The following is a 19,420-nucleotide window of genomic DNA, read 5'->3' as shown; positions in this document are numbered from 1 at the left end:
GTCCCAAACCGACCCCCACAACACCTCAATTTCTGGATGAAAATGGTCACTACGACAACAGTACTATTGAATGGCAAGCAACAAAAACTCATCACAAACTGAAAAACCAAACCACAGAGCCTGGGTGGCTCTTTCATCACAACTGCGTGTACAGTCAGAATTGGCATCAACACAGCGACCAACTGAGATTCCAGCGGACTAGTGAAAGTAAGCTCCCCATCTTCTAACAGAGAGGTGATGGATATACTCAGGGTGCAGAATGAGAGGAGGTTTCGTTTTTGGTTTTATTTTGCCTGTCTATTCATACTTCTTACACCGGGGTTTGTTTTCCTAGTAATAAAAGGTGATACAGAGAAACCAAAAAGAAAAAAAAATTCTTGTTCACTTAAAAATATCTATAATTCCATGCCAAGACTTGGTAATTTGCCCAGAATTGTCGTGAGCACCGATATCCATCATGTACCCCGGTCAGATTACCATTAGATTGTTTTTTTCCTGACTCGTGTGCTTTTGGCGCCTGATATTCCTAAAACATTGAAGACCTTGAAAAAAAAAAAGTGAAGCAACATATCTCTCCCTAAAACATAACGCTCTTCAATTATCACTTTGGGGTAAAAAACGCAGGTACCAACACATGCAAGTTACGCCTCAGGAGATAAACCTCGGCAAACACCTCGAAAGCACAGGATCGAGATCTACTTTTTGAAGACTGCAAATCAGGGGCATTTGGGGAAATCGCAGGGGTCAGCCCATCCTGAGTGCAATGGATGGGCCTTGCCCTGGGGAAGCCACCTTTGTGATCATGGAATCACCCCTGCCAGGTAAGTATGCCTACAAGCCCCACGCTCCACAACCCCCTACACATTCACACACTCTAAACACGCGATCACTCAACCGACGCTCCCAATGCTCAACCACACACGCTCCACACACAAAAACACACGCAAACCCCCAAGAGTTTCAACCCCTACCAACCCCCCTAGTCCGGCCCACGCTCAAAATCCACCTTTTACACACACACACACACACACACTCTATCGGCTTAGAGAGAATGCCCACAGAGGTCTCCTCATCTGCATAGAGGTCTGTCCCTAATGACGTCACCCACCACACCTGCCTGCCCCACCGGAGACCGCCATCTATTGGCGGATCAGCAGAACTCGGACCGTGCTCCGACAAAGACTTCCAGTACAGAACAGGAATTTGCCAGAATTCAGCATGAGCTCTTGTGAAGAGAATAGTGAGAAGCGATTAGGTCTCTAGTAATCTGCATGTAACGGGTGCCACATTGTTCTTTTGTGATCTAGTTCATAATTGAATTTGGAGGGGGGTGGGGGTGGGGGTGGGGCAATGAGGGTTAAGTAACTTGCCCAAGGTCACACAGCTAGTAAGTGTCAAGTGCCTGAGGCCAGATTTTAACTCAGGTCCTCCTGAATCCAGGGCCAGTGCTCTTTCTACTGTGCCACCTAGCTGCCCTTTATCTATGGTTATTTTAAAAGGAATATCTCTAACTACCCCTTCTTTCAGGACTTTGTTGGTGATCTATAAAAATGCTAATGATTTATGTGGGTTTATTTGTTTCTGCTATTTTGCTGAAATTGTTGTTTCAACTAAGTCCTTAGCTGAATATCTAGAGTTTTCCAAGTATGCTCTCATAATGCCTGCGAAAGAGTTTTATACGTCATTGCCCATTCTGATTCCTTCAAATTCCTTTTCTAAAAAAATTATTTATTTTATTTATTTTTTAAAAATAAAAGTATTTTATTATTTCCAGTTACATGTAGAAATAGTTTTCAACAATTGTTTATATAAGATTTCCAATTTCAAATTTTTCTCCCTCCCTCCCCCCTCCCCTCGAGAGCAGGCACTCTGAGATATATATATATATATATACAGACACACACATATACACACACACACACATAATAACATTAAACATATTTGTTCATTAGTCATGTTATAGGAGAAGGATCAGAGCACAAAGGAGAAACCTCAAATCAGAAAATGAATAGCATCAAAATACAAAAGAAATAGTATGGTCCAATCAGCATCCACATTCTACATTTCCTTCCCCCCCCCCCCCCATTTGGAGAGCCTTTTCCATCATGAGTCCTTTGGAACATTCTTGTTCCTTTGGATTGGTGAGAAGAATCTAGTCTGTCACAGTTGATCAACACATAATGTTGATAATACTGTGTATAATGTTCTTCTGGTTCTTCTCATCTCACTCAGCATCAGTTCATGCAAGTCCTTCCAGGTTTATCTGAACTCCACCTGCTCATCAGTTCTTACAGCACAATAGAATTCCATTACATTCATATACCACAACTTGTTCAGCCATTCCCCAATTGATGGACATCCCCTCAATTTCCAATTCCTTGCCACCGCAAAAAGAGCAGCTATAAATATTTTTGTACATGTGGGTCCTTTTCCCTTTTTGACGATGGTATTGCTGGGTCAAAGGATATGCACAGCTTTATAGCCCTTTGGGCATAATTCCAAATTGCTCTCCAGAATGGTTGGATCAGTTCACAGCTCCACCAACAATGCATTAGTGTTCCAATTTTTCCACAGCTTTGCCAACATTTATTATTTTCCTTTTTTGTCGTATTAGACAATCTGATAGGTGTCAGGTGGTACCTTAGAGTCATTTTAATTTGCAACTCTCTAATCAATAGTGATTTAGAGCATTTTTTCATATGGCAATAGATAGCTTTGATTTCTTTATCACAAAACTGCCTGTTCATATCCTTTGACCATTTCTCAATTGGGGAATGACTTGGATTCATATAAATTTGATTTAGTTCCCTATATATTTTAGAAATGAGGCCTTTACCAGAGGCCATAAAAATTGTTTCCCAGCTTTCTGTATCCCTTCTAATTTTGGATGCATTGCTTCTGTTTGTACAAAAACTTTTAAATTTAATGTAATCAAAGTCATCTATTTTGCATTTTATAATATTCTCTATCTCTTGTTTGGTCATAAACTGCTCTCCTTTCCAAAGACCTGAAAGTTAGACTATTCCTTCTTCTCCTAATTTACCCATGGTATCACCTCTTATGTCTAAATCATGTATCCATTTTGACCCCGGAAGTCGATTCCTTCAAATTCTTCTTTTACTACTATTGCTAGCGTTTCTAGTGCAATATTGAATAATATGGGTGATGATGGTCATCCTTGTTTCACTCCTGATCTTATTGGGAAGGCTTCTAGCTTAACCCCACAATAGATAATGCTTACTGATGCTTTTAAGTGGATGCTTCTTATCATTTTAAGGAAAAATCCATTTAAACCTATGCTTTCAAGTGCTTTTTTGTATTGTCATGTTGTGTTTTTGTTTGTTTGTTTGTTTTGATGGGGCAATGAGGGTTAAGTGACTTGCCCAGGGTCACACAGCTAGTTAAGTGTCAAGTGTCTTGAGGCTGGATTTGAACTCAGGTCCTCCTGAATGCAGGGCTGGTGCTTTATCCACTGCACCACCTAGCTGCCCCCTCAAGTGCTTTTAATAGGAATGAGTGTTTTATTTTATCAAAAGTGTTTTCTGCATCATTTGATTTAATCATGTTATTTTTGTTGCTTTTTTCTTGGTGTAATCAGTTGTGTCCATAGTTTTCTTTATGTTCAACCAGCCCTGAATTCCCGGTGCAAATCCCACTTAGACACAATGTACAATCTTTCTGATATTTTGCTGTAGTCTCCTAGCTAGTATTTATTTTATTTAGGATTTTTGCATCAACATTCATTAGTGAAATTGGTGTATAATTTTCTTTTTCTTTTCTTGCTCCTCCGAGTTTATGTATCAGCACCACATTTCTTTCATAAAAACGTTTCATACAAATCCTTCTCTGTGGATTATTGCAAATCGTTTTATTTAATATTGGAATTAATTGGTCTTTAAATGTTTGGTAGAATTCACTTGGAAATCCCTCAGGTCCTGATGCTTCTTTTCTAAGAAAGCTCACAAACTCATTTATGGTCTATTCAATTGCTTTTTCTAAAATAGGTTTATTTAGATATTCTATTTCCTCTTCTGTTAATTTGGGTAGTTTGTATTTTTGTAAGCATTCTCCCATTTCACTTAAATTGTTAGATTTATTGGTGTATAATAAGGCAAGATAATTTAACAATTGTTTTTTTATTTCATCTTCATTAGTGGTATACTCACCCTTTTCATTTTTGATATTAGTGACTTGGTTTACTTTTCTCTTTTTTAAAAATAATATTAACTGGGGGCACCGACCTTGAATTCAGGAGGACCTGAGTCCAAATCCAGCCTCAGACGCCTCACACTTACTACCTATGTGACCCTGGGCAAGTCACTTAACTGTCATTGCCCCACCAAAACAAACAAACAAACTAATAATAATATTAGCCATCAACCAGGGGAGTGGCTGAACAAGTTGTGGTATATGAATGTAATGGAATACTATTTTGCTGTAAGAAATGATGAAGATGGAAGATTTCAGAGAAACCTTGAAAGACTTAAATGGATTGATGCTGAGTGAAGTGAGCAGAACCAGGAGAACACTGTACACAGTAACAGCCCACACTGTGTGATGGTCAGCTATGATAGACTTGGCTCTTCTCAGCAGTGGAATGATGCAAGACAACTCCAAAGGACTCATGATAGAAAATGTTCTTCACATCCAGAAAAAAGAACTGTGGACTCTGACTGCAGATTGAACCATACTGTTTCTACTTTTTAGTTGTTTTTTTTTCTTTTTTGAGGTTTTTCCCTTTGTGTTCTGATTCTTCTTTCACAACATGACTAATGTAGAAATATGTTTAATGTGATTGTACATATATAGCCTATATCAGATTGCCTTCTGTCTTGGGGAGGGAAGGGAGAGAGGGAGGAAAATTTGGAATTAAAAAGTGTATGAAACAAATGTTGAAAATTATCTTTAGGGCAGCTAGATGGCGCAGTGATTAGAGCACTGGTCCTGGATTCAGGAGAACCAGAGTTCAAATCCGACCTCAGACACTTGACACTTACTAGCTGTGTGGCCCGGGGCAAGTCACTTAATCCCAGTTGCCCCACAAAATAAAAAAGAAAAGAAAAGAAAATTATCTTTACATGTAACTGGAAAATAATAAAATACTTTTATGATAAAATAAAATAAAATTTAATTCAATTAAAAATATTAACCAAGGGTTTGGTTTTTTTTTTCATAAAACAAACTCAGTGTTATTTATTAATTCAATAGCTTTCTCACATTCAGTTTTATTAATGTCACCTTTAATTTTCAGAATTTCCAATTTGATGTTTAATTGGGGATTTTAATTTGTTCTTTTTCTAAGTTTTAAAAAATTGCATATCCAATCCATTGATCTACTCTTCCTCTATTCTACTGATGTAAGCATTTAGAGATATACATTTCTCTCTGATTACTGCTTTTGTTGCATCCCATAAGTTTTGGTTTGCTATCCCATTACTTAATATAATGATTTATTGTTTCTATGTTTTGTTCTTTGATTCACTCCTTTAAGATTAGGTTATTAGTCTCCAATTAAATTTTTTTTTTTGGTGAGGCAATTGGGGTTAAGTGACTTGCCCAGGGTCACACAGCTAGCAAGTGTCAAGTGTCTGAGGCTGGATTTGAACTCAGGTCCTTCTGAATCCAGAGGTGATACTCTATCCACTGTGCCACCTAGCTGCCCCCTCCAATTAATTTTTGTTTTTTATTTTTTTTTGCAGGGCAATGGGGGTTAAGTGACTTGCCCAGGGTCACACAGCTAGTAAGCATCAAGTGCCTAAGGCCGGATTTGAACTCAGGTACTCCTGAATCCAGGGCCGGTGCTTTATCCACTGCGCCACCTAGCTGCCCCTCCTCCAATTAATTTTTAATCTGTGTTTCCATGGTCCTTTTTATTAAATGTGATTTTTATTGTCTTGTGATCTGAAAAGGATACATTTAATATTTCTGCTTTTTTGCATTTGGCTATCAGACACTTATGCCCTAATATATGGTCAGTTTTTGTAAATGAGCTATATACTGCTGAGAAAAGGTATATTCCTTTTTATTACTGTTTAATTCTCTCCATGTGTCTATCATACTAGCTTGTGTAAGGTTCTATTCATCTCCTTGACTTCTTTCTTATTTATTTCTGGATTAGATTTCTCCAGTTCTGAGATGGGAAGCTTGAAGTACCCTATTATTATAGTTTGTTATCCATTTCCCCCTGTACTTCATTTACTTTTTCCTTCAAAACTTTGGATTCTAAAGCATTTTGGTGCATATGTGTTTAGTATTGATATTACTTCATTATTGTTGGTATCTTTTAACATGTTGGAGTTTCCCTGATTATCTCTTTTAATTAAACCCATTTTAGCTTGTACTTTGACAGAGATCATGATTGCTACCCCTGCTTTTTTTTTTTTAACATGAGCTGAAGCATAATAAATTCTACTCCAGCCCTTTATTGTTACTCCATATGTGTATCTCACTTTAAAATATTGTCTTTCTTTTGAATAGCATATTGTTGGCTTCTGCTTTTTGATCCATTTTGCTATCTATTCCCATTTCTTCTTTTCTTTTCTTTTTGTGGGACAATGAGGGTTAAGTGACTTGCCCAGGGTCACACAGCTCATAAGTGTCAAGTGTCTGAGGCCAGATCTGAACTCAGGTCCTGCTGAATCCAGGGCCATCACTTTGTCCACTGCGACACTTAGCTGCCCCCTACCCCCTTCACTTTCTTTTTTTTTTTTTTTGGCAGGGCAATGGGGGTTAAGTGACTTGCCCAGGGTCACACAGCTAGTAAGTGTCAAGTGTCTGAGGCCGGATTTTAACTCAAGTACTCCTGAATCTAGGGCCGGTGCTTAACCCACTGCGCCACCACCTAGCCACCCCCACTTTCAAAGTTATAATTACTAGTTTTGTATCCTACTTCATCCTACTTCCCCCACTGTTTGTCCTTCCTTCTCTCTTTTTTGCCCTCTCTCCTCAGATATCTAATTTACCTGTGACCACTGCCTCCCTAATCCATACCCCTTCTGAGTCCCTTATCCTGTCCTTTTGTTCTCCTATTTCTTTTTTTCTATTTCTTTTTAAAATATTTTTTCACATAGTAGTATTTTATTTTTCCCAATCACATGTAAAGATTGTTTTCAACATTCTTTTTTTTTTTGTTTTTTGTTTGGGGGCAGGGCAATGAGGGTTAAGTGACTTGCCCAGGGTCACACAGCTAGTAAGTGCCACGTGTCTGAGGTTGGATTTGAACTCTGGTCCTCCTGGATCTAGGGCTGGTGCTTTATCCACTTAGCCACCTAGCTGCCCTCAACATTCATTTTTGTAAGATTTTGAGTCCCACATTTTTCTCCCTGCCTTCTCCCCAAGACAACAAGCAATCTGATATAGGTTAATCATCTTTCCACATTAGTCATGTTGTGAAAGAAAAATCACAACAGAAGGAGAAAACTACGAGAAAGAAAAAACAAAACCAAGTGAAAATAGTATGGCTTAATCTGTATTCATATCCCAAAATTCTTTTTCTGGCTTTGGATAGCATTTCCCATCATGAGTCTTTCAGAATTGTTTTGGATCATTGTATTGCTGAGAAGAGCTAAGTCTATCATAGTTAATCATCATCATACAACATTGCTGTTACTGTGGATACTGTTCTCCTGGTTTTGCTCATTTCATGTAAGTCTTTCCAGGTTTTTCTGAAATCTGCCTGCTCATCATTTATTTATTTATTTATTTTGTTGCGGGGCAATGGGGGTTAAGTGACTTGCCCAGGGTCACACAGCTAGTAAGTGTCAAGTGTCTGAGGCCGGATTTGAACTCAGGTACTCCTGAATCCAGGGCCGGTGCTTTATCCACTTCGCCACCTAGCCGCCCCCTCATCATTTCTTATAGCACAACAGTGTTCCATTACTTTCATATGCCACAACTTGTTCTCAGCCCTTCCCTAACTGATGGGCATCCCCTCAATTTCCAGATCTTTGCTGCCACAAAAAGAGCTGCTATAAATGTTTTTCTACATGTGGGCCCTTTTCCCTTTTTTTGATCTCTTTGGGATACAGACCTAGTAGTGGTATTGCTCAGTCAAAGGGTATGCACAGTTTTTAACATTTTTTTAAATTTAAAAAATTTTAAATTTTTAAAATTTTGAGTAGAATTTTATTCTCCAAAATATATGTAAAAACAAAATTTTAACATCAATTAAAAAAAAAAATTTGTGTTCCAACTTCTCTTCCCCCCTCCATTCCCACCCTCCACCCACAAGAACTCAAGCAATTCAAAATAAGTTATACATGAGTAGTCATGGAAAAATTCCCATATTAGCTAGTGAGAGAAAACAGTCAAAAAACTCAAAACTTCAGATTAAGGAATTGTCAAAGAGGAAATGAAAAAAAAATTTTTTTTAATGTGTTTCCATCTGTTTTCAGATACTATCAGTTCTTTCTCTGCAGATGGGCTGCAATCTTCATAAGTCTTTCAGGGTTATATTGGATCATTGCCTTGCTGAAAATAGCCACATGCTTCCCATCAGATCATCCCCCACTATTGCTGTTTTTTTTGTATACAGTACATTTCACTCTGCTTCAGTTCATGTAGGTCTTTCCAGGTTTTTCTGACAGTATCCTGTTCATCATAACCTTTATATAGGGGCAGCTAGGTGGTGCAGTGGATAGAGCACTGGCCCTGGAGTCAGGAGTACCTGAGTTCAAATCCCGCCTCAGACACTTAACACTTACTAGCTGTGTGACCCTGGGCAAGTCACTTAACCCCAATTGCCTCACAAAAAAAAAAAAAACAAAACAAAAAAAACCCCTTATATAGTACCTTAAGCTTGACAGAGAATTTTCTTCATAAAAGCCCAGCAAAGTAGGTACCATACGTTTTGCATTATAATCAATCATCATAACTATTTCCCTCCATCCCACTCCCTTCCCATGACATTTACTCTATCTTCTTTTTACCTGTTCCTCCTCAGAGGTGTTTTACTTCTGACTATCCTCTCCCTCGCTCTGTACTCCCTTTTTTCACCCTTCCTTTCTTATCCTCTTCCCCTCCTATTTTCCTGCAGGGTTAAATAGATTGCTCCTCCCAATTGGGTATGAAAGCTATTCCCTCCATGAGCCCACTCCAATGAGATCAGGGTCCCTGAGCTAATTCTGTGTTCTAAATTTTTCTTCCTCCCTCCCTCCTCAACCCTCCCTATGAGATCAAGCAATTCAGTATGTCATACTGGTGCAGTAATGCAGAACATCTTCATCTTCCTTGAAAGTGTTTTGCTTTTTACTGCTCTCTCCCTCAATCTGCCCTTCCTCCTTCCCTTCTCTCCCCCGCCCCACCTTTCTCCCTCCCCCCAGGGCAAAAATATATTACTATACCTACTTGAGTATGTATGTTAGTCCTTCTTTGAGCCAATTCTGATGATATTAAGGTTCACTCACTCCCCAACTCCTTCCCCCTCTTCTACTCTCCTCCATAAGCTTTCTTCTTGTTTCTTTCATGTGAACTACCTCTCCCTAGACCATCTCTCCCCTTCTCTCTCCCCCAGTTTATTCTTCCTACACCTCAACCCTATTTTTTTTTTTAGGCCAAAGAAACTGCAGTTTATTTGACTATTTTATGGTAGGGGAGAAGGTTAAGAGTTGATGTGAAAGCCCTGATATCAGTAATGGGGATGGTGGAATCTGCCAGCAGAGGTGAGGTTGGTAAATAGGTCAGTTGAGCCACTTCATCAAAGGAAGAATTGGAAGAATCACAGTAGCAGAACCATCATCTTCTGTCTCCTATTTTCCATAGCCAACGACGTGCACACTGACTATTTTGCTGCCATTTCCTCTATGAGACTTGAACCAGTTCACCAGGTCTGCTTTGGAGAAAGACTTGAGAGCTTGAATCTCATGGGCCAGGTGGTCTACCTCATTCCAGTTTCGGTCTACCTCCTCTCCAAGGTGTGTGTCCTCAGACTCCTTCAGTTTGATCAGAGCTATGACCTGAGTACGAAAAGCATCTTCTGTTAAGTTCTCCATCCTTTCTTCAAACAAAGAAAGAAATTCCTCTATTTTCTTATCAACAATTTCGGAGTTGAACTTGGTGGCCTGAGTCCCTACAGTGACGGAGAAGCCCAGAATCCCCGATGTATTCCTGCAGGTTGGGTAGATGTGACACCTGAGAGTCTGCTTGGTTTTGAAGGAAGTCAAAACAAGGCTCTTCCATGTGCATCACAAGCAGCTCCACGAGGGTGTACTTCTTCAGGCCCCGGGCACCTGACTGATAGTAAACAGTGACTTCTGAGTTGGCATCTCCTTTGTTAAGGGCCTTCACTTTACACAGGTAGTGGGCGCCGGGCAGCTCAACCACTCGGAACTGAACCCCCTTCTCCAGGGGCTTGAAATCCAGCTTGTCAACCACATACTTCAGGAAGTCTGTAGACTCTTTGCTTGTGAAGTTACCTTGCACCAAGCCCTCCACAAAGAGCTGGGATTTGGACTCCTTCATAAAGTTGAGCAGGGCCTCTATGGTGAAGCCCTGAAGCAGGGCTTGGTACTTGTCGATCACGGACCACCGAGGGTACTCCAAGATCAAAAGTCGCACGTCTTTGGCCAGCGTCTCAGGCTTAATCAGGATGTTGAAGTAAGTCTTCTTTAGCTGCTCTGTTATCATCCCAAAGACAGCCGGAGTGTAGAATCAAAGTCAGCTAAGTAGTCAATGATGAGCTGAAACAGCAGAGGTAGCTTGTGGTTGAACCCTTTCACTCTAACGATCAAGCCGTGCTCTCCGGCCACCAGCTTGTGCTCCAGCTGGGCCATATCTGCTTCGTAGGTGGGCTCAGCCAGGTTGTGGGTGAGGATGTTCACGAAGATGTCAAAAAGCACCACGTTGGAAGCAGTGTCAAGATCAAGGGTGAGATGAGGTGGAAGCGGATGTAGGCTTTGGGGATTTTGAATTTGTTGTCTTTCTTGTACCACAGGCATTCTTGAGCAGTGTTCACAATCTTGACGGGATATTCCGTTTCAGGGCAATCAAAAGGTTTCAGCGCAAAGTCCATGGCTATATATTTATTTTCAGCAGGAAGATGCAGATCTGGATTTAATTCAAAGTCACTGTTCCACAGGTCAGCCCATGTTTTTTCAATATCTTCTATGCTGTAGTGAGTCCCAAACCACTTCTCCCTGAGGTCACATCTTCCCTCATTAGCAGCAGACAGTAGGACGAGGTTGGCTTTTTGTGGGATTAGCTGATTAAGGGCATCGGTAATAATCTCTGGTTTATATTCAAACGGAAGCTGGTCACCGATGAGGAAGTCCTGCAGGGGGTACAGCTGCATGTTCTCACACATGTTTTCCACATACTCAACTGGATCTGTCTGTTCTTGGTAATGAAATTCATTATCCTCAATTTTCTGAATCTCTTAAAAAAATTCTTTTATCAGGTCCTAGCTGCTGAAGCATTTTTAAATACTGGAACACAGTATGAGAACCTCATTGAAGTGTCCATAACCTTCATCAGTCAAGGTAATAGAAATACTTACTGAACACTGAATATGTAGAATTTTGCTCAAATCCTGTCTCACCATTCCCACCAAATAACGCCAGAGCCCAGCACTTCTTTCTAAGAAAGCACAGGATGCTGCCTCTGCCTTCACGTCCCACTAGCCAGGAGATGTAATGAAGCAGCTTCACTCTGTAATGCTGTTGCTGGGGAGGAAGGGCCCACGTGATGGTCAAGGCATGCACCTTCCTGATAGGAAGCACTCTGTACAGTTTGTTAAATGCTGGTGTGTCAAACGGATCCAGTAAATGGCCAAAATTTGGTTTAGGCAACCCATTGTTTGGGATGTTGGAGAAGATTTCGGTCACCCACTTTTCCAAGGTATCAAGTGTTTCTTTTGACTGCACCACCAGGGTCATGTAATGCGCAGAGTAACAGTGCAGCCAGAACTCCCGGAGTCTGCCATGGGTGTCAATGTTGTTCCTTTTTGGCTCATGTTTGAGGGTCTCCACATTCCCCCAAACGAATTTCCCCATGGGATGCCCAGGTCTGGCAAGGCTTCCAAACAACATTTCCTTTCTGTTTGCATTGGAAGGTCTTGCAAGTTGATATTCACTATCAACAGCTTCCACTTCACGGTCAATGGCATCTCTAATCATCAGGGGACGAATGAAGAACTGCGCCCACCTATCAAGAGCCTCCTTGAAGTATTTCCTCTGGACATCAAACTGGAAGACCTTGCGTTCACAGTCTGTTGAGGCATTGTCACTGCCCCCATGCTTCTTCAGGAAAGCATCAAACCCATTCTCGTCTGGATACTTCAGGCTGCCCATGAAAACCACGTGTTCCAAAAAGTGTGCCAGCTCAGGGAGGTCATCCGGTTCAGCAAAACTTCCAATTCCAACACAAAGCACAGCCACGGGCTGCTTTTCTGTAGTTTTCTTCTTTTCTTCTGCCCTTTCATCTAATTCTTCCAATTCATTATCTTCAGTGTCAAGATCATCATCATCATGTTCATCTTTATCATCAAAGTCACCTTCATCATCAAGCCCTTTTCATCATCATCTTCTAGTCCAGCTGCTGAATCTTCGTCATCATCATCATTGTCTTCTTCCTCTTCCTCCTCATCTGTTGCCTCCCCAGATTTGTTTTCTGTATTACTTAGGTCTGAAATCAAAAGTGCCTGCAAGCCATTCCGTAATTGATGTACCGGTACTGCTTGGGGTCGCTGGGAGTCTTGACGATGGCAGGGTCCTCGACGTTGCTGAGCGGACCTCCCCGGCGGCCTCCCCCCTCCTCCTCGGACTCGTCTGCTGCCAGGCGGGCAGCCCGGCCGCTCTCGCCGGCCTACTGTGCACCGGGCTGCAGGTCCGGGCAGCTGCAGGTGTACTTGGCCTTGTTCCTGCCCGGCATAGTAAGACCGGCGGCGGCAAAGGCTGCGAAGGCGGCTCTGGCTCTGGTTCTGGTCCGGCGGCCCGGGCCTCCGGCTCCCGCTTCTCGGGGCGCCAGGCGGCGAAGGAGGCCCGGCCTCACGGCACCACGTCCTCCAGGCCGCGGCGGCGGCTCTCCTCAGCATCCACCGGGGAGCGCGCCTCGGACATCCCCCGCCCTCAAGGCCCGCCTCCGCTCCCGCTGCTCCCGATGGCCCGCGGTGGCTCGGAGCGGGGCAGACGCAGCGGCGGCAGGAGCTGGTGCTGCCGCCGCTGGACCGCACCTCAACCCTATTTTAAGGATGTCATCATGGATTAGTTAGGTGGCACAGTGGACAAAGCACCAGCCCTGGACCCAGGAGGCCCCAAGCCCAAATCCAGCCCCAGAGATAAGACACCCCACCCTGTCTGCCCTACAAAGAACAAAACATAAATGCTTTACAGATATCATCCCTTCATATTCAGTTCAGCCCTGTCTTCTGTGAATTTCTTACTGAGATAGTTCTTATGATTTCAAAGTATTATCTTCCCATGTAGGAATGTAAACAGTTTGATCTTTTAATATCCCTCATGAAATCTTTTTCCTGTTTACCTTTTTATGCTTCTCCAGGATCTTATATTTGAAAGTCAAATTTTCTATTCAGTTCAGGTCTTTTCATCCCAAATGCTTGAAAGACCTCTTTCTCATTGAAATCCCATTTTTGCCTCTGAAAAATTATACTCAGTTTTGCTGGGTACGTGATTTTTGACTGAAGTCCCAGTTCCTTGCCCTCTGGAATATCATATTCCATGCCCTTCGGTCCTTTAATGTAGAAGCTGCTAGATCCTGCTTTATCCTTATTGGAGCTCCACAGTATTTGAATTCCTTCTTTCTAGCTGCTTGCAGTATTTTCTCCTTGACCTGGGAGTTCTGGAATTTGGCTACAATATTCCTGGAGGTTTTCCTTTTGGGATCTCTTTCAGGAGGTGATCGGTGGATTCTTTCAATCTCTATTTTAGCTTCTGCTTCTACAATATCAGGGCAATTTCCCCTCACAATCTCTTGGAGGATGCTGTCTAAGCTTTTGCATTGGTCATGGTTTTCAGGTAGTCCAATGATTTTCAAATTCTCTCTCCTAGATTTATTTTCTAGGTCAGCTGTTTTTCCAAGGAGATATTTCACATTGCCTTCTATTTTTTCATTCAATTGGATTTGCTTTACTGTGTCTTGGTTTCTCATAAGGTCACTAGCTTCCATTTGTTCAGTCCTAATTCTTAGGCAGTTATTTTCATCAGACAGTTTTTTAATCTCCTTTTCCTTTTGGCTTTTCAATCTGTTGACTTTTTTCTCATGACTCTCCTGCATCGCTCTCATATCCCTTTCCATTCTTTCCTCCTTTTCTCTACATCTTCTTTCTATTTCTCCTACTTTCTCTTCAAAGTCCCTTTTGAGAGCTTCGGTGGCCTGAGACCAGTTCATATTTTTCTTGGAAGCTTTGGACGTTGGAGCTTTGACCCTGTTATTATCTTCTTCTTCTGAGGTTGTATTGTGGCCTACCTTACCCCCAAAGAAGTTTTCGATGGTCTTCTGCTTTCTCTGCCTGCTCATCCTGGCTTACTATTTCTTGGCTTTTAACTCCTTCTTAAAGTGTGGCGCTGCTTCCAGGACACACTGTTCAAGCTACAGCCTGGCCTGGGGGATGGTTGGGCTTCTTCTCAGCCTGCCTGGCCTTGCTTTCATTTGATTTTAAACTCTCCACTGTGGTGTGTGTGTGTGTGTGGGGGGGGGGGGCTGCTTCTGGGCTCTACTCCTGTTCTCATCTTCAGAGGGTCCCAGGTGTTTTGGGTTGAGGTGGGGCAGGCTTTAATCTCACTTGGCCTGTTCTCAGGTCCAGAGATAACCTCAGGCCTACTTTACTAAGCAACCAATCAGCAAAGCTTTCTGTGGTGTGGTTCTCAGCTTCCAATGAGACTGCTCCCCTGCTCCCCTCCCCCGCCTGGGTCTCCCGACACTCAGGATTTCTTCCTGGTTCCCCATGGGGCGGGACAGTCGAATCCTTCCCCCCAGTCCACTGGTACCTCTGCATTTATTTATTCGCCCCCCCCACACACACACGTTCAGTCCGACCATGTGCTGGGTTCCAGAAGACGCCAGTGCTGAAGCTGATTCAGAGGCACTGGGGCAAATTCCTCTGGTGGTTATCTGGTGTGTCAGCCCGATGGCAGGGTTAGCCTTTATTCATGGCCCAGCATGGCCCCCTGAAATCTATCTATAGCTGGAGAAAACTCTCAGCCTGTATTTTTGTGTGTTTTTCTGCCCCAAGGGTTCTTTTTTTTTTTTTTTTTTTTTTTTTTTGCTGCAGGGCAATGGGGGTTAAGTGACTTGCCCAGGGTCACACAGCCAGTAAGTGTCAAGTGTCTGAGGCCGGATTTGAACTCAGGAACTCCTGAAACCAGGGCCAGTGCTCTATCCACTGCACCACCTAGCCGTCCCCCCCCCAAGGGTTCTTTTATTGCTATTTTGGGGGTGATTGTATCAGGAGCCCTGTGGGTTTAATGTCTTTCTTCTGCCATCTTGGTATGCACAGTTTTATAGCCCTTTCGGTATAGTTACAAATTGTTCTCCAGAATGGTTGGATCAGTTCACAACTCCACCAACAATGAATTAGTGTTTCAAATTTCCCGCATTTTCTCCAACATTTATCATTTTCCTTTCCTGTCATATTAGTCAATCTGATAGGTATGAGATGGCACCTCAGAGTTGTTCTAATTTGCATTTCTCTAATCAACAGTGATTTAGAATATTTTTTCATATTTGTCCTCCTATTTCTCTGTAAATTAAGAAGACTTTTATGCCTAATTAGATCTATTGTTCTCTTTAACCCAGTTCCGATGAGAAAAAGCTTCCTAGGGGCAGCTAGGTGGTGCAGTGATAAAGCACTGGCCCTGGATTCAGGAGGACTTGAGTTCAAATCTGACCTCAGACACTGGACACTTACCAGCTGTGTGACCTGGGGCAAGTCATTTTACCCTCATTGCCCTGCTTGAAAAAAAAAAGAAAAAGAAAAAAAGAAGAAGAGAAAAAGCTTCCTATACTGCCAGCCCTCCACCCCATCCTCCAGTCTATTGTAAAAATCCCTCCATTCATTCCAACATAGATTTCCAACACAGAACAGGAATTTGGCAATACTCACTCAGCATGAGCTCTTGGGAAGAATATAGTGAGAAGCAATTATATCTATTTAGCAATTTATATACAATGTGCTATAACATTCCTTACAATCCATTTCTAATTGGATTTTACATCTGTAATGTTTACTTTTTTAGATTTTATATTCTACTGGTAAGATCAGAAGGTATTTGATTATTTATCCCTGTAAAATGTCACATGTGATCCAAGCTACCTGTAAGTCTGTTCACTTAAACATTAGTTGAATAAAATATTAGACCTAGTATTTTTCTCAGTAACAGAAACTCAAATATTCAAAACTAAGAGTTTTGTTGCTGTTATCATTTTGTCTTTTTCAGGCATGTCTGACTCTCCATGACCCCTTTTGGGGTTTTCTTGGCAAAGATACTGAATTGGTCTGCTATTTCCTTCTCCAGCTCATTTTACACATGAGGAAGCTGAGGCACACAGGGTTAAGTGACTTGCCCAGGGTCACACAGCTAGTAAGTATCTGAGGCTGGATTTGAACTCAGGTCTTCCTGTCTCCAGGCCTGACACTCTAATCACTGTGCCACCTGGTTGCCTTATTGTTATTTTCAGAAAGTTGTTGGTGGTGGTGGGGTTGTTTTCTTGTTTTTTGACATACTTTTAAATGTCTTAATTGGTTCTGGAGGCTTTTGGCAGGGCAGGGGCAAGGGAAAGATTACATTTTCTATCTCTCTTTCATTTTACTATTTTGTTCATGGATCTAATGTAAAGGGTGCTGCTTATTGGCTTTTCCTACACAATGATCAGGCCTGTTTTTTTTTTTAATAAGATTGCTTAATGAAAATAAATTGACCTATCAATTACTGAAGACCTGCTACTGGACCTACTGTTTTCTCTTGGCTTCTGACTTTAGGTGTTAGGTTTTGTGAAACACTCCTCAACTTTTGGAAGAGGCATGAGAATTTATCTAATTCTATGAAAAGGGGTCAATTGTGAATAGGTTGCCAATTTATTTATTTATTTATTTATTTTCGGGTTTAAAGCAGAACAAATGGATAGAGCATCCATTAAGGAAAACAGAGTTCGAGTTGGACTTCTATTGAAACACCAACCACAAATATTGAGGCACCCACTGACTTCAGATACCTCTCCTTAGGCCACCTTCCATTCTCCCCATCTCCTTTGAAAGAAGCGTTCACAGGTTCAATGTCCTCGGTTGGAAGAGATGGATTTAGGTGATCACATTAACATCATCTGTAGCTATCCTTCCAGATAGTCTCTAAAGAGAAGGAACAATTGCACACAGTTTGGTATCCAGGACAAATCTGTCTCTGTTATGACAGGAGAATGCCTGTCCATTTGGGGAATTCAGCCAGTGATGCCATAACCAAATGGACACCAGAATTAGACTTTACCCAGCACTCAGGGTGGTCCCCTGGCCAAAATGTGATGGCACATTTGATTCTACTGAGAGTTTCATGTCATTTAAACAATGGCGTGGTCCCTGAAGGATGATCGCCGTCTCCCGGATAGAGCCATTATTCCATCCAGAACAATTGAAATCTCCCCCAGACATTTAACTTTTCACTATATCTACTCTAAGATATCAGAAGGGTTAATTTATCGTCATTGACTGCTGCCTCTGGCACCATGGTTCATCATGGAGTGAAATGTTTAGTCATTTCTCCCATCGCTCTCTTTGGGAGACAAATCAAAAACAAAATAAGACAAGATCCAAAGCTGGGTCTGGCGGCCAATCGTCCGACTGGATCGTGAGCAGGCTGCTTTTTTTTGGTTAGTGAAACAGCAACTTTATCTCATGTTTGAATGTGCCTTCCTGGGAATACCTGCTGTTCATCAGTTACCATTTGGGAGCAGAAGGGAGTGAGAAAGTCTCCCTGAAATTAGTGACTCACAAAGTCTTGGCCCAGGAAAAGCACATCATGCAGTAACCACACCTACCTTAGCTTCTTAACTTTTTTTTTTTTTTTTGCAGGGCAATGAGGGTTAAGTGACTTGCCCAGGGTCACACAACTGGTGTCAAGTGTCTGGGGTTAGATTTGAACTCAGGTCCTCCTGAATCCAGGGCTGGTGCTTCATCCACTGTGCCAGCTAGCTGCCCCCACTTCTTAACTCTTTTATAATGCAGGAGTTCACCTTTGGTTGAATGGTGAGCTCATGTATTGGGTAAATTTGTGTTTCCTCAAACGGTGCATGAAGCTTGAGTTTATAGTGATAAATGTTCAGGGGCAGCTAGGTGGCGCAGTAGATAGAGCACCAGCCCTGGAGTCACTTACTAGCTGTGTGACCCTGGGCAAGTCACTTAACCCCAGTTGCCTCACTAAAAAACAAAAACAAAAAACAAAAAACATAGTGATAAATGTTTCTGCAAGTCATCCATTGTCCCATGTCGGGCTACTAACACCACTGTTTAAGGAATACCATAATATGTTTACCCATAGATCCAAGGCATTGCTGGTGCATGGTACAAGCCTTTAGAGTGCCCGTGGCTCCCATTATCTAGCTTCAAAAACAGATTCACTGGGGCAGCTAGGTGGCGCAGTGGATAGAGCACCGGCCCTGGATTCAGGAGGACCTGAGTTCAAATCCAACTTCACACACAACACTTACTAGCTGTGCGACCCCGGGCAAGTCACTTTACCCCACTTGCCTCACACCAAAAAAATACAAAACAAAACAAAAAAATAAACCAAAAAAACAGATTCACCGACTTTGAGACAGGCAGAACAGACAAAATTCCAAACATCCAGTCGCTGTCCAAGCTGCATCAGGGCCAAGAAGACATGAGTGCATATTGTGATGGCTTTTGGAGGCGGGGATATCAGCACTGAAACTGAACGTTCAAAGGTTGGTTGGTTTGTTTGTTTCATTTTATTTGTTCTTTATTATAAACCCGACAGCTATGAACATTTTGTATTTATTTATTTATAGCTATGAACATTTTAATGTACAAAGGAGAAGAAAAGAAAAAAAAAGTCTAGGTCACACTTCAAATCATAGCACTCAAAAGGTCATTGATGTTTGCGTCCCCTCCTTCACGTCTTTTGTAAGACGGAGAAGAAAGGGAGGAAGGGGAAGTGAAAGGGAAAGTGCGAAAGGGAGGAGGGCTATGCAAATATGGAGCAAGCCAGTAGGCAAGGGGTTCTGGGTGGCAGGAAAGGATCTCCTTGCCCGAAGAAAGTGCTACAGCCTGGTGAAGGTCCGTTTTCCGGCGTGTTTTTCGACGCCGGTCTGGTGGGGTAAATGCTCAAGGCTGGAGGGCGTTTTGTCGGGCGTAGGCGGTGACTGAGGGAGGGAGAGGCTTGGTCCAAGGTTTTGCCGTGGGCGCGAGTGGAAAAGGGTGCTGTTGAGAAGGGTGCGGGGAGTGCGAGGCTTGGTGCTC

The 19,420-nt window shown here is 42.2% G+C and overlaps 1 protein-coding gene and 1 pseudogene across 1 annotated transcript; both read right to left on the bottom strand.

The window, feature by feature from the left end:
- Nucleotides 1–649: 649 nt before the first annotated feature.
- On the bottom strand, nt 650–829 carry LOC122752363 (annotated as a pseudogene).
- An 8,738-nt stretch (nt 830–9,567) lies between these two features.
- On the bottom strand, nt 9,568–12,864 carry LOC122751109 (nardilysin-like). Its single transcript, XM_043998048.1, is given in 10 exon segments — nt 9,568–9,719; nt 9,722–10,148; nt 10,150–10,641; nt 10,644–10,855; nt 10,858–11,371; nt 11,373–11,437; nt 11,440–11,491; nt 11,493–12,499; nt 12,502–12,654; nt 12,657–12,864. Coding segments are annotated over 10 exon segments (3,282 nt in total).
- Between the last annotated feature and the right edge of the window lie 6,556 nt (nt 12,865–19,420).

Source organism: Dromiciops gliroides, chromosome 3 (genome assembly GCF_019393635.1).
Source record: "Dromiciops gliroides isolate mDroGli1 chromosome 3, mDroGli1.pri, whole genome shotgun sequence".
NCBI classification, from domain to species: domain Eukaryota; kingdom Metazoa; phylum Chordata; class Mammalia; order Microbiotheria; family Microbiotheriidae; genus Dromiciops; species Dromiciops gliroides.
This window is presented reverse-complemented; position numbering and strand designations above follow the sequence as displayed.